Here is a 21189-nt window from a genome sequence, read left to right as displayed (position 1 = left end):
TCCTCAAGGTTGCTACATGGTCAGATCTCTGTCTGCTTTCACCTTGAATGCTCTCCATCACCTTTTGCACCCTGTGCACTGCAAATACAGTGTGAGTTGTTTATCCTGTGATTTGGTCACGGTTCTTTAGGATGTAAATGTGCTCAAAGGAATGTATTTCAGCTATGTTTCTGTGATAATTCAGCTGTACCCTGTAAATAGCTGATGATCCTGCTCTTAAATCTCAGAATGTGACAAGGGCACTGCCTTCAAACGAAGACAGGAAGTGTTTAAGCTTGAGCCTTAAAGAAGCCCTTTTAATGGGAAGAGCAATTAGGCAGGGAATAGACAATTAGCATCTGGGAAGGTTGCTGCTGCGCCACAGCCACGCACCTGCCAGCACAGGTTAGGGATGGTGTGAGTAGGGCTTGTGTAATACACCCTCATGCAGAATGTACAAGATGAGATTGGATGATGCAGTTGATCTTTGATTGTATTTTTGGTGACACATCCTAGCTGCTCTCTGCCTGTTTGTAAGAGAAGTCTGCCCGCTGCTGCCGGCTCGGATGCTCTGTGCTGAGCTCATGTGTGACACGAGGAGCTGGCTGCTTACTCCTCATTGACGTAGCAACTATTAGAGGCTGCTGGACCCTCTGCATCACTTGGAATTGCTTCGTAATGGTAATTTTGCCACTGGGGTCAGGATTAAAATGAAGATAATATTTTAAATAATTGATGCTCGAGGCGTTTTAGGATTTGTTTAAAAAAAAAAAAAATGGATGTTGCTGGCTGACATCAGCAAGCGGGACAGCCTGCTTAATGACTCATAGGGGAGCAGGAGCTCTGCTGTGTAGGTGTTCTAGGATTTGTGGGCTCCATGTATGAAGGCTAGCAAGAGCTGTAGCTGCAAAACAACAGTGGCTTTATCATGGAGCAAGAGCGTGCAGATTTGAGACAGGGGAACGAGGGAAAAGAGGGCGATGGAGGTGTGAGCAGCAGCGAGTGCTGCTCGCTGTGCAGACCTGTTCCCCTCAGTGGCACCGCATCCTCCTTTCCCGCCTCCTCCGTGCACTGATCTGATTTTATTTATTTGACGTGGCTTATCAAAATGCAAGATTGTAAGAATTCCTGAAGGGACAAACTGTTTCCTTTCCATCTGGAAGTTTCACTGCAGCCTACAGGATTTAGAAACTCGAACCCTTCTGAGATTCAAAAAGAAAATTTCTGTAGAAGTTGCACTTTTCTGCCTGCGCATCAAGAGGCCTGGGAGAGCCCTCCAGAGCTGCCAGTGTTGTTCCCCATTAGCATTTTCTTTATAATAATAATAATAATAATAATAATCCTGCAACTGCATTCTTATCAGGCAACGTTTAGTACCTCAGTGCAGCAAGACGGCAAAGGCCTCTGTGGAATACGTTTAAAAATATGTAGCCAGCTTGTAAAATATTTTTTTCCTAAAGCTGCTTCTGCCTGTGCTGAGGATCCTTCCTTGTGGAACTGTGAAATGGTGCTGTATGACTGAATAAATACTTGTTGTTTGCTTAGCGCTTTGCAGTAGATTCTCCTCAGATATGGAACCCCTGTATTTCTTGGGGGGTGGGAGGGGGGGAAATACAGAATTTTAATCTTTCTTGGCACTGAAGGGAAATCTTGATGTTATATGTGGAGGTGTGAGCATCTTATTTTTAGTATTCAATTACTTATTGTTTCATCCCTGGAAGAACAGTGTAGCCAGAGCTGGGGAGTATTCAAAGCTTTTCCTTTTGAAAGGTAGTACTTCAAGGTGCACGCTGTCTCCCCTCATGTTAATTGTGTTGCAATGGCTGAGTCAAGTTCTCTGTTGTTGGTGAGTTGCTCTGTAATCTGTAACAGCAACACTTCATTGTTGCCTTTGTTTCATTCCCTGGTTTTATCAGGCTTTTGTATTCCAGCTTCCCACTATGAATCTGTGGCACACATCTAAAATGTCTCTCTGCAGTTGTTTGTGGGAACATACGATGTGTTTTGTGATACTGAAAATGTTCAATAAGAGCATTTGGAAGAGCATTCTCTGAGATGAAATGTGCAGAATGTCCCCAGCCAGCACTCGGGGCTGTGCTGGGGCACCGAGCTGCTTGGAGGATGCGTGGGAAATGCGGGGAGAGTCTGACACATTTTTATCATTTGTTTCAGAGATGGTGGTGTCTAAAGACGAGGCAGGAGCTCTGTTCTGATGGGTAGTTCAGACACTGGTGCAGAGATGGCAGCAGCATAGTTGTCCCTGTGTCCCCCAACCACCCCAAGTCCTACAAATCACATAGATAAATTTGTATGAATTACAGATTCAAAACTTGTTCCGTGCCTCCAAGTGGCAGATCTGGCTTGCAGAGAGTTGATGACAATTGCCCATGGAGGATCCTACCTTTTGGGATAGAGCAGCTTCTGGCATGCAGGATGATGTGATGCCAATCCTGAAGGTGACGTCGTCAGTCCCTATTAGCTTAACTTTTTCCCAGAGCTGTCAGTTTGGATTATTCTGGTGTCCCTCCATAAGCATGCTTCCACCATGTAGCATGTCCTGATGTGGAAGTGGGGTTTCACAACTTAAAAGCCACAAGGTGGTTGGTTTAATCTCATTCCACCTTTATACAAAGGAGGAGGTTCACCCTCTCTCTTAAACCCATGTATAGCATATATGCACTTCCCTTTTTTCACTTTTTTTTTTCCTCTCTTAATATTACTTGTGATGAGCCTGTATCTTGTGTGGTCTGTACATAGGATGTACCTAAGCACTGCCCCTCCAGGTAAAGTCCCTGCTTCTTACACCCTCATGTGGTCCAAACCCCTGATAAAAAACCCCCAAAGCTGAAATACTCCTCCCTGACCTGCCAGGAGGTTTCTGCCTCCTGGTTTTCTTTCAGGACAGAAGGTGGGCAGTGCTCATGGGCACAGTGTACAGCAAGGGCACAGCTGTCGCCCTTGGGTGTGCAAGGAGGAGATAAAACAATCTGCACTCAGTTCATGTTCATGTTAAATTCAGTGATTGTCATAATAATCCCCTCTCCTCCAGCTGTGATAGGAACAAATTTATTCTTTTATGAAATAATAAAGGAGATTCAGTTGCCTAAAACTTTACAGCACACAGGTGAATGAGAGCTCTCTTTTCATGATTATTTTATGCTTGACAGCTGTTTGTCACTTACATAGTCCATTACAGGAGATAGCTAATTTTCTGTTGCCTGTTGTTTATAGAGTTGTTCCTCATAAACTTGTATTTAAAGTGTCTTCTAAAAATGCTCATTCATAAAAAACACTCTAATTTGGTTTATGGTACTTTTCAAGAAGAACAGAAACTGGCTTGACTGAGAGCAGGGATCTCACTGTCACTTCACTACGCCCACCCAAATTCAAAGGAATGGAGTTAAAAGCTCGAGTCTGTAATCTCAGTTACAATGAAACACAATAGCTGTGAAGCAAGGACCAGATCCCACGCTCTGGTGAGGGAATTGTTGGTTTAGGAGTTATTTGGGGGTAGATGGGGAGGCTGCTCATCTCCTCCCAGGCAGATCTAGAAGTGTGTATGTGCCCATGCTTCCCTGGGGAACTTTTCTTACCCCTCTGTGCCTCTTTCACCTTCCTGTGTGCTTTGGAGCAGGGGAATGGGTATTTGTGCACAATGTGAAATTCCACTTTGTAGTTTGAGAGCTCTGAAGGACAAATAATGTCTTTAAAGTTTCCATGTGATCCTCCAAGACTTTCCCCAGACAGAAGGTTCTGAGCATGTCTTTTCTGAGACCTTCAAAACTGCATATAATGGGAGATGCATCAGCTTTCAAGGACGTGGTTGTGTGCAGCCTGATGCTCCCAGCAATCTCTCTTGCCCTGCTTTGCCTCCCCAGACTTTTCTGCAAAGCCTGTGGTTTGCACAGGGCTGTAGGGACAACTTCCTTCATCAGCTGGACCTAAGCCTGGGGTAAACACCTCTCCTGTGGCTGTGGTTACCTGCTTTTCCCTCTACAGGGAAGGTCTGTTCTGAATTTTTCAGCCACAGAGTAATAATCCTGCATACATATTGTTCAGATCTTTGCAAGAACTTTTCTCCATTGAGTTAGAAATTAGCATTTCAAATTCTATGGGGGAGAAGTTGCCAAAGATTTTTTTATATTTTAAGCTTAGAATTTGGAATGGAATCAAAATATCTAATCCACTTTGCATTCCCTGCTTGGTCTTTCCTCCCTGCCTTGTGAATTGGCATCCTTGTCCTTTGGAGGGAGAGCAATATTGTGCAACTGTGCACGGCTTCTCTTGTGAAATACCAAAGTAATATTGCAGTGATTCCCAACACCTTTCCCAATAACTGTTAAATTAGCACAAGTGACATGAGGTTGTGCTGGAAAGAGTTTATGCTCATCAGCTGCTTTACAGGATGACCTCTGAAATATTGGCCAGAAGACAAAATAGACACGCAGCAGCTGGGAACGATTTGGGGTGGTTCGGTGCCGTTATTCCATAAAAGAACAGCTGATTTCTCTGAGTTAAATAGGTGGACCAAACTTTGCACCTTAGAGCTAAGTTACTTTTCCCCTCTTTCTTTTCTTTTTCCATCTCCTTTCTGGCACTTTTCCTTCCCTGGTAGTGAGGTTGGAGCGGCTGCTGCTGCCTGGGGGGACAGCCTGGCCAGAGCCCAGGGTGGCAGCAGCTCCAGGCCCGGGTCAGCGTTGGCTGGGAGGCACATGGAAAAACACAGCGCTAGTCTGCCTTGTCTAGGGAGAAATGGGCAACTGAAATGCTTTTCTGCTGCCTTTCAGGGGTAGTAAAGCTTCCTAAAAAACTCCCTGTATTTAGGGAGACCTGCAAAAGAGGCCTAACAAATCAAATAGATTTAATTCTTTGGGTGCGAAAGTGTGAATGTGTGAAAAGCATAGTAAGAATTTCTCACCAGTTGGCACCTTGTCCTCAGTGGCTGAGCAAGTACTTGATCCATTCTGCATACCAACACCAGGCATTAATTTTAGATCACGGGGACTATGAAGAGTGTCGTTTCCAGCTCTTGACTTGCTGTATTTTACTTATGGAAATAGGGGAAACTGATACATGAACTTTTTTCTCCCCCAGTGAGGGAGGTGGCTGTTTCCACTAGCAAGGACTTTCCTATCATGAAAGTGCATGCGAAACAAAACAGAATGCAAAACATCATTTTCAATCCTATTTTAAAACAAATAGTTGTTCAGAATTCTGTTCTAAAAGTGAAGCAAAAAATAATTTAATTTGTGTAATATGGGTTTATTATTCTAGCATAACCATCTGTGGAGAATTTGAGCTGATTTTGCTCTCATTTGTTTGGTATAAATAAGCAGTAACTTAGGGCAGAAGAGGATCGGGTCTCCTGCATGTATTCTCCCATTGCTCTGAAGGGTGAATTCACTGCTGCATAAATCTCACAAAAGGTTCAAAGCCCCACAGCCAAAGTATCAGTAAAGGGTGCAGGCACAGGTGTGTTGTGTCCTCTGGGATGTGTAGCAGCCCGGTGTGGTTGGGGTGCAGCTGGTGAAGGCACTGAGCCACCCGCTCGGTGCCGAAGCAGCGCTGCAGAACCTCGTGGTTCGTGGTTGTGGGCTTGGCAGTGAGCAGGGTGAGCCTCTGGCCGCTGCTCAGCTGGTTTGATTTGTTTCACAGGATTGCTGGGGCGTAGTTCTGTCCCCTTCCAGTTGGTTCTTCTTTTGGGAGCGGACATGCGGGTTGCAAAATGCATTTAGTGCATGTCTAGCCATAGAATGGTTTGGGTTGGAAGGCACTGTGGAGACCATCTAGTTGTAACCTCTGTCACGGGCAGGGACACCTGACACCAGACAAGGTTGCTCAAAGCCTCGTCCAACCTGGCCTTGAACACTCTCAGGGATGGGACATCCACAACCTCTCTGGACAACCTGTGCCAGTGCCTCACCAGCCTCACAAGGAAGAATGTCTTCCTATTATCTAAACTTGCCCTTTCAGTTTAAAGCCATTCCCCCTTGTTCTTTCACTACATGTCCTTGTACAAAATCCTTCTTCAGCTTTCCTGTAGCCCCTTTAGGTACTGGGAGGCTGAAAACCCCAACTGTCCCAGTCTGTCTCCAGAGGAGAGGTGCTCCATCCCTCTAATCATCTGTGTGTCCTCCTCTGGACTCGCTCGAACAGCTTCATGTCCTTCTTAGGTTGGGGGACCCAGACCTGGATGCAGTATTCCAGGTGGGTTTCACAAGAGCAGGTTAGAGGGGGAGAATCACCTCCCTTGACCTGTTCTTGGGTTGCAGCCCGGAGTCTGGTTGGCTTTTTGGGCTGCAGATGCACATTGCTGAGTCAGTCCTACTCCAGAGGTCCTGTGTTCAGGATTTGGGCAGCCCTCTGCTGGATTTGCGGGGGGCAGAGTTAGGTATGTGGCTACCTTTAAAAGTAGGACAATAACTTCAGCATCATTTCCACCAGAGAGAAGAGAAGGAATGAGAAATACCAGGAAAAGGAAGCGCATGCCTCAGTGCCACCAACTCCTCGGGCAGCTGGCAGAGAGTGGCACTAAACAGGGGCCGTGCAGAAGAGCTGAAATGAGGCACAGTGTGCCCTGTGCTCACAAAGCCCTGAGCTCCAGCTGAGGGCCCAGCACGCAGCCGGGCCCATCGATAGCCGCGATAGCCGCGGGCCCTGGAGCCTGCACGGAACGGGAATCCTGGGAGAGAGCCCAGCCCCGAGTGCGGCCCAGCCGAGCCCATTGTTTTTATCTCCGTTCCTGGAAAAATTACTTTAGATCATCTCATCATTTTAAACATTTGGTAAGTGTTAATATACTTTCAGCTCAGTGGAAATAATCACCATATGGCTGTAAGATTTACCATCTGTCCAGAGACGCTGGAATACAATTAGTCCATGTAGTCCATTTATCAATCTATAAGTGACAATATTCACAGTCCTGGCAACTTGGGCTGCTGACAGTATCAGCACTTGCATAGGCCTACCTGTCTGCCCTTATTACATCAATATATAAATGAGATGGAAAAAATCCCATCATTCAGCTGTGTCCTTCACCCTTGACAGAAAGGAAAAAAGTTTGTATTAGTCTAAATGAGACTGAGGAAATGGTATGCCTTAATTTTTGTAGCACTAATTGGATTTTTTAATGTCTAGTAGACCTTAATTTCATAAGGCAAAGCCAGATTTATGTGCAGTCTTTCAATCAAGAAATACCAGCAGGACAGAGTATATCACAGACAAAAAAAAATATTATGTCCTCTCCTGTTGTATTAATTCCCAAGGCACAAAAAGCTAAATACTACAAACATGAGAAAAGTCACCATTAGCATCATACAGGTAAGAATTTATTTCCAAGGTTTCTTGTTTGACTTCAGAAAAGCAAGAAGAGAGTTTTTTCAGCAGAGTGAATATATTTTTTTTAAAAGGTCAAGGCCTTTTGGTTTTAAAGCTGTTAATGATCTGACATTATAAGGGTTCTGACTTTTGGCTGCTCCTGCCAGTCTCTCCCCTGGCCTGTGTCCTAGCATGGCCCTTTGGGACTGTCACCTCCTTAAAACTGGGGTTAGATTTGGAATAGCTAATGCATATCCAGAAAATAATTTGAATGTTTTATTTGGTTTTGCATATTACCCAAACTCATCTTGCATAATAAGCTTATAAAAGGCATGTGTGCTATGTTTTGTTTATTCTACAAATTTTCAGCCAGCCCACACTAATTTTTGAGACTCTGCTGACAGGGAAATGTAATTTTTTGGGCATATTTGCTTTATAGCTGTAGTTATGGAACCTGCATAGCTTGAAAAATGGTGATACTTGAAATGAAGTCCTTCCATACACCACACTTGGTGTAACCTGTGTGTAACCTACAATGTTGGAGGCATGGACATGCAGAAATGAGAGGTGCCAATGGAACAGGTCTACAGGGATCAGAAACAGGTGGCTACTGAGGTTCAGGAATTTCTGTGGTAAGTTTCTCCCAACATGACCTGCAAATGTGTACACTTTGCAGTGTTAGCAGGTTGCAGGGGTTTAGTTTTGTGGGGTTTGTGGCAAGGGAAGTGGTGTTTTTTTGTTTTGTAGGTACTGTATTGCTCACAAATAACCTGTTGTTTACGTTTTTCAGGTTAGTAGTTCTCTCTGAAACTCAGCAGATTGCCAGAGGAGCCTCACTTTTGCGCTGGGGCTGCTGACAGCTTTTTATACCAACAAATAATGTACATATCTGAGATCTGTACTGTAAATCTGACTGCTACAGATGGTGTTATATTTTTAAAGATCAAAGTGAATAATGTTGGCTTCTAAATGTTTGAAATTTCCTTTGTATTTTTAACTTGAAGCAGAAGAAATGTGTCATTCTGTTATCTTATTGGCTACCAGCAGCTCCACGGGTGCTGGGAGCTGTGTCCCCCAGTTCCTGAGAGAGCTGCTGCCTGCGTGCAAGCAGCAACCAAGGCATTCTGCCTGTTGATTCTATTAGCCTGTTAAAATCTGGGAATCTGCTTCTTTTCAGATTGTCAAATATAGACTGCATTGAGTGGGGGCTGAGGCTGGCTTTAGCCATGCCTTGTTGTGCCCAGCACCTTGCCCTTGCAGCTGTGGGGTCCCTGGCTGGGAGCACAGGGGCTGTGCTTGCACTGGAACCTCTCTTTCCTATTTTTAATACGCTGCCTTTGGTGCTCTTAACTACATTTGTTGCTTTTTGTCTTCTAGATGGTTTGCTCTAGAAGGAGGCTGGTAGGATCAAATCAATTTAAACATGGCAATGCTGTTGCCAGCCTGGTGCTGCTCTCAGCACGGGCAAGTCAATACGTGCACTGAAAACCCAGTGTGGGCATTGCTTTGCATCTTCCTAATCTCTTCCAGAGCAAATTGCTTATCCTTTAATTGCTTTTAGTTTTTACATCCTTAGATTTCATTACAGACACGGGGGCCTTGTATTAAACCATCTGTTGGTACCCTTCTCCTTGCAGTCTCACGGAGTGCTCAGACCAGAGGGTGTTGTTATCCCAGGTGCTCTGGCAGCAGCCCGGGTGGCAGCGTGTCCCAGCACAGGGCACAGCCGTGTCCTGCCCCTGGTGGTGGCCTATCGTTTGCTTCTGACCTGACAGCTGGTAGAATTCCTTATTTGATCCTTGGGGCAGTAGATCAAAAAGAGTTATACAACTTGTTCTTTAAACTGAACTGATTGGCTTTTTTTTTTTTTTTTTTTTTCCTCCCCCGGTGTAAGTGGAAGAAAAGCCTCAGGGGAGAGCATTTGAATAGGGCATGGGAAAGCATATCGATAATTACATGCATGGATTAGTGCACAAAAGTGCTCCTCTCCAAGGATCTGCTTAGTGCTGTGGCGTTTGAAATAATGGAGTGTTTAATCATATTATTTTGCAATAGTGAAGCTTTGATTACGCCACTGATTGAAATCAACTTTTCAGATTGCTTTGTGTGAAGGTATCCTCATCAACCATGCAAATTCCTATAGCATGGGAGGAGAAAAAGTCATAAAGATGCTGCCCTGGTGGTGTCAGTGGGTTTTACATGCATACACATGGTCTTTCACTCCAGTCTTCTGTTTGTAGGTACCATGTGTTTTGATCATATATCCTCTGACATTTAGTCTCTTCATTTTGCAAACAGACACCAAATAGCCCATACAACCTCAAAGTACCCCAAGCCTTCTGCCAAGCAGAAGTACAAAGGATTTAAAGTAGTAACAAAGACTCCACTACTGCATTAAAGGAATTTTCTCCTTGTTTATAAATGCAAAATAAATTCCTTCCCAAGGCCAGCTGCATGGGGTAGACTTTGGTCCATGCAGGCATGTCCATGATCCAGAGCTGGGGGTCTGGGACATCCCCTTGTGCCCTTGCTCTGTGCCAGGATGGAGACTGCAGGGAAGGCACCAGGAGGGAAAGTGCTCCTGCTCCTGCAGACCTGCTCTCTCCATTCCAGGGTTTACACTTTCAATGTACAATGGCATCTCTCCCTGAAATATTACAATGCAAACATTGTGCCACAGAGGAGGCTGTGCTGAAAGCATTAACTCCACTGGAGCTGGGGTGAACGAAGAGGATGTGATTTTTAACCAATCCAGAGCAATGGAATGACTTTGGGGGGCTGTTCGTGTACTGATCCAGCTTCGTTTGTCATGAGGGTAGGAGAGGTGCTGGGTGTAAACAGAGTACAAGTGTTTTTTCCAGTTTGTGGGGTATGAATTCACTCCTTTGCAAATGGGAGGCTGTGGTAACGTTACTGAGGTGCAGATTTATGGATCCCCTTTCAATGTCTTCTCAGAAAAAATCGCTGAAATGATCAGTTACACAACCAGTTTCATACACATGTGCCTCAACTTGTTTTTTTCTGGTAAGTAACCTTACCTATGGAGGATTAATTCAGGGTCCTCTCAACTCCTGTCACTTGTGTATGTATGAGTGTTTATTCACAGTGTCTTGAAAGGTTAATAGACCTCTGGAGATGGCCCCAAAATAAAGTGTGAGCTTTCTCAGTGCCCAGGTTAAGCCTTTTAATTTGGATATTGGCTTCATAAAGGCTCAGTGGTGGTGTGAGACCTCACAGATGTTAAAATGATTTTCATACTGAGAGCTTTTGTCCTCAAGATTTATTCTTTTGGATTTACTCAGCCACAAAAAAAAAATGAGTTTAATTGATGTCTGTGCTTTTAACAGACAATTCTTTAGCTAGCTAGTTTTATTCTAAATTTTTTTCTGTCTAAGTAACTGGAACTGTTATGTTTCCTATGAATGCAAGAAGCACTTTTGCTAATTATATTCTGTTGAAATAATAATGCCTGTAAATGAAGGCAGCTAAAAAGATGGATTTTTTGCACAAATTTCATATATTTCTGCAGGTGAGTTGGTATCAAATCTAATATCAAGTGGGCACCAGAGAATCATGACTGGATATTTGAACGAGTTGCATGACCTTGCTCTTGATTAACACTGCTGCCAGATTCAGCACTTCAGCCTCATTGCGTGGAGATTGGTCTGCCTGTAAAACAGGAATTTCAAGACTGAAAAGAAGGACTTTGAGTAAATTTTGTTTTTAAAATAGCTGTTTGTTTCTCATTCTCTCTCTTTTAGGGGCAAAGTAATTTTTGTCCTAGCAGCCTGGGTTTTCCAGCAGTCATTCCCTGTACCTTCCACCCTTTTTGGAAGGGAATGCTGCCTGGGAGCACAGGGCTTGACTGCTGAGTACCAACACTGGCACTTTCAGGGGTGCCTGCATGCTTTTTTTTTTTTTTTACAGAGAGAATAAAGAGCAGCAAAACCTGGGTGCAGTTGCCCCCTGCCTAGCCCAGCCCATCACTCTGGGGCAGTTCTCCCATCCCTGTTCACAACTGGCAGTAAAGCCTCCCTCTCTCCCAGCCCTGTATTGCTCGGGGCTGTGTCTCCATCCTTACAAGTGATTTTTGCTGTGGAAATAACTGTGAGGAGGAGGGGCTGCTGGCACTGCAGGACCAATGGGAGCTGCAGGCGGGTGGTTTGCAGGCACCCCATCCCACCTTCCTCCACAGTGTGGAGGAGCAGCTGTCAAATGCCCTGAGAGCCTCTCTCTGCTCTGTGCAGACTATTCACTCTTATATTGGTCTGTTTTGTTGAGTGGTGGATAGTCAGCTGTTGATTTAGCCTTTCGAATTCACATAGTCAAAAACTTCCCTGGGTAGATGTGGTATAAAACTGCCCTGCCACAATAGTGATAGCAAAGCTGCAGAGAGGAAATGAGGTGATTAATTTTGTTTCCAGGCTTGCTAGTGGCTCTGTTATCCTGGGATGCCATCTCGCTCTCCTTGGCTGTTTCCTCAGGTGTAAAATGGAGCCATTACCCACCTGTTCTCCTCATGCTGAGTTTTGCACCCTTGCAAGTTGAAGCAGGCTCTCCTTTGTTGCTGCTGGTTGTGTAACACTGGGAGCCAGCCCCAGAACCTGCCTGTGGCAGCTGATGAGATCTGAGTGACCTGGATTAATTAGCATATGGCAATTTGGGACGGGAATGAACTGCCTGCTCTCATAATGCCAGCTTGCTGCTACCACATCCAAAAAATGCACAGATTTAGTGTCTGCCTCTCCCCAGCTCTGCATATTGCCCGTGCTGAGTGGGCTCAGGCTGCTGTCCTGGTCCATGACCCCAGCCATGAGCTGGGCAGTGATGGATGTTGAGGTGACAGCATCTCAGGCACTGGGCTGAGACAGCTGAATTTGCTGTGTTTGTGGAGCAGGGGATGCACTTGTTCTGACTGGAGTGTGTGCAGTGAGGTCAGAAGGGGTTCTCTGACTTCATCCTTGGTCATCATTAAGAAGCTAATTTGTGTGGTTCTCTTTTTTTTCTGAAAAGATTTGATCCAAGATGGCACAAGTGTTGAATGCATAGAGGTAACAGGTTGGAGGATAATGAACTCTTAGTTTTTGCTTGGAGCAAAGATTAATATTGTGTATAAACTGCAGCCGCTGTGCTCATTGCTGTGCATGACACCATGAACTGCAGCTTCTCCCCACAACAGTTTTGTCTTCCTCCAAGGCCTGCCTTTACTTCAATTTTGGCATTTTGGGGAGAGGGGTTGGTTGGTTGTTAAAGTTTGAGATGTGCACGTACACACAAATGAGTAGTTACAAGCGGATAAAACAATTTTCAGGGGTAATTTTTAGGTGTCATAACTTGCCTGGACTTTTCATCGAGATGAGTATTTCAAATAGGAGAAAAATCTCCATCCATGGGCTCGGGGGCCATCATTCAGCAGTGGAATTCAGAAAGACAGGTCAGCATCAGCCTGGCAGGGCAGCTGCACACCCCGAGGCCTGGGGACCCTGGTGCTGGCACTGCTGCAGCCAGAGGGGGACATGGGTGACTTCTGGCATCTTGGAGACTGACTGGAGAGCTTGCTGCTTTCGAGGGGGAGGGTGTAGGTATTTGGTGCTGTTTGGGACCAAAGGCAGGGGTTGGCCTCGCTGACGTGCTCGCAGCCTTTGGAGCTATGTGCACTTTTGAGGCAGCAGTAATGCTGGGTGGCTTTGGGAGCTGGTGTTGGCACTGTCCCGTTTCTGCACAGGAGTTGAGGGCAGCTGTTGGGTGGCCTGGTGGGAGAGCCATGCCCGGGCAGGGGTGGTGTGGGAACAGCACTCTTCTTTTTAGCAACATTGCTTGGTTTTGAATGGTCATAAATAAATACAAATGGCACTCCAAACTACAGTATATGTACATAGAGGATTAATTTGTTTGATTGCACTATCAGGCAGTAGTAGCAATGTTCAATCCAAACAGCTATTGTCACCAATTTTATCATGTTGTGTTTAGCAAATACAGTTTTTTGTATTGTGACCAGTGATGGGGGATATGTCACAAAGTAGGGTTTGCATTTGCATCTACTCTTCTTTCTTGAGATATCCTTATTATCTAGTACTTGTTACAGCACATCACTGCAGATCTGCTGGCACTGTCAGGTAGTATAAACTCAGTGTGTGCACGATGCGGGTCTGTAGCAGGAAGCACCACGTTCCAGAATCTCTGCGCTGATGTCTGCAGGCATGTGCATCCTCCACCAAATGGCAGATACATGAGGACATGTGCTTTTAAAAAATATTTTCATTTCAATTGATAAATTAGACAGTTAATGCAAAGTTCTCTACAGTTAGTGTGGGAAGAGCACAGATAATCCTGTGCTGTAAACTAGGAATCCTTATCCCAGAAATTTTAAGCGATCTGCTAGAGAAAGTTTTTTAAAATGTGTAATTAGTGGTTTTGCCTCTGGTGGAGTACTGGAGCTCTTGTCACAAATATACTTGATGTTCCAGATTCTACAAAAAATATTTTGTCCCAGTTACTTCATGGTCAGTGCATCCACCTGATGTGCAGTGGGCACTTCGTGCCTTTAAATGTGTTTGGGTGCTGATCCCACAGGCACCCACGTGAGGCACCGTGTTGTGTTTACTGCCAAAAAGGATTGCTCCAGTACAGAAGTGTTCACTCATCAGTGCCTTATCCAGAGCTGGAGCTGGCTCCACGTGGCCCCACACATGGATCCAGGATCCGTGGCTCTCCCAGATGCTGCCCAGCTGGAGCTCGCTGTGTCCCAGCTCCGTCGGCCACCAACATCCCACAGCCCGCAGGATGCTGGCTGCCACTCAGCAAGGACTCTTTACAGCTGAAGTGATTTAAATCACTGGTTGTGCTCATGATTCAAGTGATAAACAAGGAAATTTGAATTAAATAATTTGAACTTTTCCTAAGTGAGAGCTCATTCCCGTTGATTAGGAGGAGTAATACAAACACATGGCTTGCAGCTAGTCACACACTTGTGAAATATGGCATGGTTGTGTATTAACCAGAAAGTGATACTGTGTCTCACACAGCTGTGGAGCACTTTGTTAGCTTCAGAATCTTGTGGTTTGCTTTTTAAATTCTTCAGAAAAGGTTAATTGCGTTAAGGGAGAGTGGTCGTTTTTTCACTTGAGATTTGGCTCGTATGAAGCAAGGACAGAAATTAAAGGTCGACTAAAATGTGTAAAACCATGACTTGAAAATTGCAATTATATTTATAAAACATGCTTCCCATATTTAATGAAAAAAAGGCAGTTTCTGTCTTAAATTATATTACTGAATAAAGAATTATTAGGTGTGATTTTCTACTTTTCATGTTCTACTTTTCAAGCAGCTTTACTCTGAGCAGTCAATGTTACTGTCAAATTGATTTTTAAACAGTTGGCGTTTTTTAAGAGTATTTAATCAATAATTAACGGATTTGTTTAAAATTCATGAGATTTTAAACATTCATAAATTCTCTTTGCCTTCATGTGCGGGTCCAGTGGCAGTGCTGCTGCTCCTGCTTCCCCGGGCAAACCAGCAGCCTCACAGAAGGACCAGCTCCCAGGGCTCAAACCATGCAGCGTGTGCTGCAGGAGTTTCAAGTTAGCATTGCTGTTGTTTTATCATAAAAGCTGATAAATCTCTGATAAAATGGAAAGGAACCCTGGGAAATGAAGTCATTCCCGTAGCAGTAAAGTGCTTTCCTTGAACGTCAGAAGTTACGCGTGAGTAAGACAGAATAATCGTTCTCAATTGGGAGGAGCTCTGTAGGGCCGTGGGAAAGAGTTTTAAAAGTTCCTAATTTAGTGTTTCACTTGAAAATTGAGTGCCACGGTTTCATAGTTGCCTGTGTGTGCTTCAGTGGTCAGAGGAGTTTGGGATGCACGTTTCCCCCGTGTTAGAGCTGTGCCGCTGGAATTTGTCGCTGCTGTTGGCTTTGCCATCCTGCTGTGGTGTGTGGGAAAGTGGTGGCACCAGCTCCCCGTGCTGAATCGTGGGCTCTGCCCCATGGCTTTGGGCTCCTTGGGGCCAGAGCTGAGCACAGAAATGCAGCAGGGCAGACACAGCCACAGAAATGCATCTTCTTTTCTTAATTGTTCTACGGCAACACCGGGAAATCCAGGCAGTTGTGTTCTGGGGACGCTTCCTCTTCTTCAGGGAGTCACAAATCAGTCCAGGGGCTTTGCTGACCTGTAGAGCCACCTATGGCAGAAAGGCCAGACCACGTGGAGCTTCCAACTGGCCTTTCCAAATCTGAGTCCCAACTAAAGGTCAACAGATCAGCTACCTCAAATGACTTAAAATGTTTACGTTTACACGTTGCATTTTCTTATTTTTAATAATTTATCAATGAGCACGCTGTCACTGTGAGACAGACAAATGCAGGTGGGCTTTTTTGTTGTTGATAATCATGGGATTAGAAACAGAGGTTTTGCCTTTACTTCTTAATAAAAGAATGAATGGATAGATGGATATTTCCAGCTCTGAGCTTCACTATCCATTGATTTATCCTCTGGGATCTATGTATACAGCTCCTGTTTCAACAGTAGCAGCTTCAAGATTCCTGAACAAATGGAGACAGATACTTGTGGGGTCTTTTCCTTCATTCTACTTTTATTATCTCTGGATTTACTTTATATGCTTACTGCCCCTGCTGCAGAGGGCCTAGGCATAGTTTTAACAGTATTTTCTGGTGTAGGTAAGATAATGTAACAGAGTTAAAGTTGTTGTGGAATAGGTTTGCATGGAGGAAGCTTTCTAAAATTTAGACTGCAATATTTAGGTCATATTACCATATTTTTAGTAGAGTCAACTGAAAATACAGAACTATGTAAAAAGCAAAATAAATTTCAAAATTAGTTTTCAGTCAGGGAATGTGCATTTCTTAAAAGAGTAAACAGCTTGGGGGAAACTTCCCCTCCCTGAATTTGTTATTGCAGACAAACTCCATGACCTTTGTAGGTGTTACACTGCTAATCCTGTGTAATGGATAATGGAAGTACTTTAAAATGTTAAGGAAACCTGGCCCTTCTTTCCACCCAGCTGAGGATGGCATCGATACTGGCATGTGAAATGTGAGCTGGGTTCAGCAAGTTACTGATAAGAAGTGAAGCAAATGCTACTCTTTGACAGCTGTAATATGACAGTCCCACTGTCATTTCAATGTATTTTGGATAAGTATTTTACATGGTTCAGCACAGCTGTCCATCCAGAAACCTGCATGGCAGCCCCTGGAAAAATGCAGAACTCTGCATAAGTCTTGCAAGGAGAAAACCACTGTTTCATTTTCCCCCTCCTGAGGCCTTGCTGGGCTTTGCAAGTTCACTCCATCTCTTCTGAGCTCATTGTACTCTTAAATCACTTAATCTGTTTGATATTTGCAAATTTACTCCCGTCGATTTTAATTTGAATTTCTGGGTGGTAACTCTATTGTGCTACCATTGGTTTTGAATCCTGTCGTAATTCTTTCAGTTACCTATTCATGATGTAATATTTTGTATGGGACAGGAATATACTGAGCAGTACACTAAATATAAAACATTATATACTGTAGCTTTTAAGAACCAAAGCATAAAAATGCATATAAAAACTCAGTAGAGCTTGATTTGCAGTTTGCTTCTACTGCAAAACTTGGGTTAAAGGTATAGTTGGTGGTGAATTTAGTTTTATGGCATTTAAGGAAGCCTTAATTGTGATCTTTAACCTAGATGACTTTGTATGCATCACATTTGGTTCTTTTGATCCTGCACCTTCTCTGCTTTTCTGTGTCATTTGCATGGTCCATGTTGAAGGTAAAACAAAACCCGTCCATTGTGTGCACAGTGTTCTTGAGCAGAAAAAGCATCTGAGGAGGGCTGGTGTTTAGGAATGGGATGTCAGGGGTGCTACGTCACCCACTGAGAACTGAACAGAAAGGCATTATCTGTATCAACACTGGGGTTTGGTTGTGTTTCTTTTCCCCCTCACTTCCCAGGATGATTGACTGGTTTGCATCTAATGAAATTTTCATGCACATCCACAGAACAGTGGGATTCTGAGGAGAGAGATTAATATTTCAGTAATTATACCATGCCTGTGTGTCAGCAGAGTCCTTGGTGCACCCACAGAGGAGCCCTGGCTGTAGGTAGCAGTTCACAGGAATGTCAGGAGGAGGAAATCCAGCTGGGGGGGGGCTTGTTGCTTTTGGCAAAATACGTGGATGGGGAAAGAAAGAAAGAATGCATGTGAATGTCCTTTCCTGGAAGTAAATATTTTGAGGAAAAGATGGGTACTGAGGTAGTATAACATGGGGAGAAAAAAGCCACTTGTTTTTTGGGCTATGGCGGTAACTTTAGGGTGCTGAATGTCACTTAGTGATGCCAAGGAGGGGTACTCAAGGCTGGAGCGTGGCTCAGCAGTACCACTGCTCTGTCTTTTCATTTGGGGGATTGCCAGGTGCTCTCTGCCTTGTGCTTTCAACGTGCCTGGTCAAGGCTGGGCTGCCGGGACGTTTCACCTTCCGCCGACTCATGCATCCATTTCTCCTGTCCCTCCCTATTCCAGAGAACAGCCCATCTTCACCACCAGAGCCCATGTCTTCCAAATTGACCCCAGCACGAAGAAGAACTGGGTTCCTGCAAGCAAGCAGGCTGTAACTGTTTCCTACTTCTATGACAGCACGAGAAACAGCTATCGGATTATCAGTGTGGATGGAGCCAAGGTAGGAGGCTGCAGGTACCCGGCGTGTTTCTGTGCGGAGAGGTGCGGGACTGTCAGCCCTGGCTGAACGCAGAGGGGCTGCATTAAATAAGTTATAAATGCTCCATTTTTTATGTAATACATTATGGAGACTTGTAGTGATAATTGGAAAAGCAAAGGGCACCCTAAAAGTGATTTTTTGCCCAGCTTAGTTGATTTTTCTCTCTGACGAATTCGACTTCGTGATCAGTGAGCCAAGAACTTTTAAGTGTCCAGATTGAGTCAGTAGCACGGTATCTGAAACAGCCACCTATATTAGGGTAGATAAGGCTGAGGCCTTTTTGGTGATAAAAATGTTCTTCCTAAAAGGAGGAAGCAGACAGATACATGCAGACTACAGCTTTTAATGTAAATGCCAGCTGCATATTCACTTTTGCCTGGCTGAACTATTTACAGTTTAGTACTTCATTTTCTTCAGCTTCCGCACTGGAGTTCATCAGCCCTGGGTGACAAGTTAAGCATGAAGGCTCTTCCCCCAACCTTTTTTCTTAATTTGTTTTGCATTACCAGAGAGTGTGCTGAAGTATTTGCTGTAAGAATCCAAATCAGTTGGACTGAATAGGTTGCTTAGACAACTGTTTTTATTACAAACTACATTTATCCCACTGATCAGTCCCTCCAAAGTCATTTGATGGGTGACCACTTTCCCCTAGCAGGCTCCAGTCAGAGGTATAAACGAAAACGTTTTGCTCATGTACGAAAATCCTCGGTCATTTCTGTCAGAGCACAAGCCACAGGGTAACAAGATGAGTTTACAGCCTGTTTATCTGTGTTCCTGTTTGGATAAGGATGTTAAAATATGGCTGTTCTGGGAGATAGAGATCACAGAAATCATCCTTTAATAAACCTTTTCTATTTGTCGCGCCTATTTCACGTACTTGTTTTTCCAAACATCTCCTGTGCTATATTTGGTTATATATTGGCTTGTAAATCAGCCATACTGCCTGCTTTAATTGATGGTAATGTTCCATTGACACCAGTGCAGCATTAATATCTCCCCCTCACGATGCTGTTTGTGCTGGTGCCTCATTCCCAGGAATGCAGCAGTTTGCAGCTGGCACACACAGCCCCTGTGCCCTGCTGGGGGATGCTGAGCCCCCCAGATTTGCTCACACCCCATGGATGCTTGTGCTGAGGCTGCTGCTGGGGGGCTCTTGGCTTCACAAACCCGGGCGAGTGCGACTTGCAAGCCAAAACTGCTGCACTCACAGCAGCGGGTCGCTTGATTTGTGGGTGTGCATGCATGCATTAAGACCAATTAATGAAAACAAAGTAATTACTGGGAAGCTGCAGGGGCAGCGTATGGCCACAGCCAGAGGTCCTGCCTAGAACTGCAAAGTGTGTGCAGAGAACTAGCTGGGCACCCAAGCTTTGCTTTGTCACCTGCTCAAAAGACACTTGGAAGGATCATTCCCCCCCACCCCCTGTTTTAATGTGTCCCAGAAGAAGGTGAGCTTGCCAGGATTAGAATTCTCCCCTGGGGCTTCCCAAGCACGAATCAATTGCTGGCCACATAAATTATTCCTCTTGTATTGAATCTTTGCTGATTAAGGAACAGGTCAAGAATAGATGCTACCTTCATGCTCACCTCTGGAGAGTCCCGTGACCCTGCCTGTCCATTTTAAGAGCACTGATTTGGAAAAAAAAACCCCGTGTTTATGCCAGAATAAGTTAAAAGTTGCATTTTTCCCTTCAAACAAGTATTGTTTAGTGTTTTGACCTACTTTTCCAGGCAAAAATGAAACTGGGTAGAACTGTAGGGAAGAATATAGGCAGCTTCAGATGATGGTGTCCTGCTTTCTGTACATCTCATTAGAATAAAGTCCTCCGTGTGTTGGCAAATACCAGATGGATTAATGTGACAGCATCACTGTGGGCATAAGTTATGTCAGTTTTAAGGGCAAAAAAGCTGAAGCTCAAGTAAATGAAGGGACTTGGCCCTAGAAGGACGGCAGTGATGAAGGATGTGTATCTCTTACAACTCTCCATCCTTGTCTGCTCTGCAAAGGGGCTGTTCTAACAGTTTATTTTAGACAAATATATATGATTCACATTGGCTTGCAGAGAAATTTCAGTTAAGTCCAATTTGTATGCAGATGTTGGATTAATTTTGAGGGGTTTTTTACCTTATGTCGACATTACATACTAACAATAAAAGTATTTTGAAGTGATCACGAATACGGGGTATTTCACTTATAAATTGCTCATCACCTGGTTGCATGAGCTTGATTTTGCTTGTAGCATTAACGTGTCACCCTGGGCAGTGTTGAATTGCCAGTGTGTGGAGGAGCTCAGCGCTGCTGCAGCCCGTGAGCGCCGCGGTGGCAGAGCACGGGGCAGGCTGGGCAGTGTCACCCTGGTGAGTCCTTTCCTCCTGATGCAGCACTGACCTGATGGGCTGTGATCCTCGCAGGAGTGGCCTCCTCAAAGGTCTGGACCCTCGCAGTCCTATCAGTCCTTCAGTCCCATCCTCTCTTCTCCCAGCAGCTGTAGCCTGTCCCTGTCTCCTCCTTGTCCCCACACACCCGGGGTGCAGGGCAGAGGGGAGCAGCAGGATTTAGCTGTGGGCTTAAGGCGAGGATTAAGGGAACTGCTGAGCTCGTGTGTTTGAAGGTGTAAATATTGGTAACTCGTTTGTGAGCCTGGCTGGCAGGGGAGCTGCTTGGCTCTGCTGCCCAGTTCAGTGCAACACTGCCTTTGCCTTACCCCTTGGGGAAGGATAGGAGAGTCAGGATGCTACGCATGGAGGTGGTGAGAAAAATGGAATAGATAGAGAGCAGGGTAGAGATATGAAGCAGAGTGAAGTCTAGGGAGCTTAACTCTTTCCTTGCAGAGGGGTATGCAGGAGTCTTATGCTGAAAACCCAGAGTCCAATGTGCAGGTCAGCCAGGAGAGAGCATACACCTGCAGGTGCCAGATTCCTTCCAAATCCTCCCATCCCAATGACAAATAAACCCATTAAAATGCCTGGCAAATGAAGCCCTGCAGAGAAGAGACCCTAGATTCAAACCAGCTTGTACCACTTTAATTCCTCGTGTTTGCAAAGCTGAAGACAACAGCTCTTCAAATTCCTGCGTCTTTCACAGAGAAACAGGTGCTGTGGACAGGAGCTTACAATTTATAGCAGAAGATTTCACAGATACCATATGAGAATGTGCTGGGTGATCCTAACCAAGA

At 44.7% G+C, this 21189-nt stretch overlaps 1 protein-coding gene across 4 annotated transcripts in view; it reads left to right on the top strand.

Moving 5' to 3' along the window:
- The window catches only part of HOMER2 (homer scaffold protein 2), a 55545-nt gene that overhangs the window by 5601 nt on the left and 28755 nt on the right, over positions 1 to 21189 (top strand). For all 4 annotated transcript variants that reach the window (XM_069025301.1, XM_069025299.1, XM_069025300.1 and 1 more), the window contains exon 2: positions 17818 to 17974. In XM_069025301.1, coding sequence (XP_068881402.1) covers positions 17818 to 17974 — 157 coding nt within the window. The remainder of the gene's footprint in view (positions 1 to 17817; positions 17975 to 21189) is intronic.

The sequence above is a fragment of the Aphelocoma coerulescens genome, chromosome 10 (genome assembly GCF_041296385.1).
Source record: "Aphelocoma coerulescens isolate FSJ_1873_10779 chromosome 10, UR_Acoe_1.0, whole genome shotgun sequence".
Lineage (NCBI taxonomy): Eukaryota > Metazoa > Chordata > Aves > Passeriformes > Corvidae > Aphelocoma > Aphelocoma coerulescens.
Note: the sequence above shows the minus strand (reverse complement) of the source record. Positions and strands in the feature narration are given on the sequence as shown.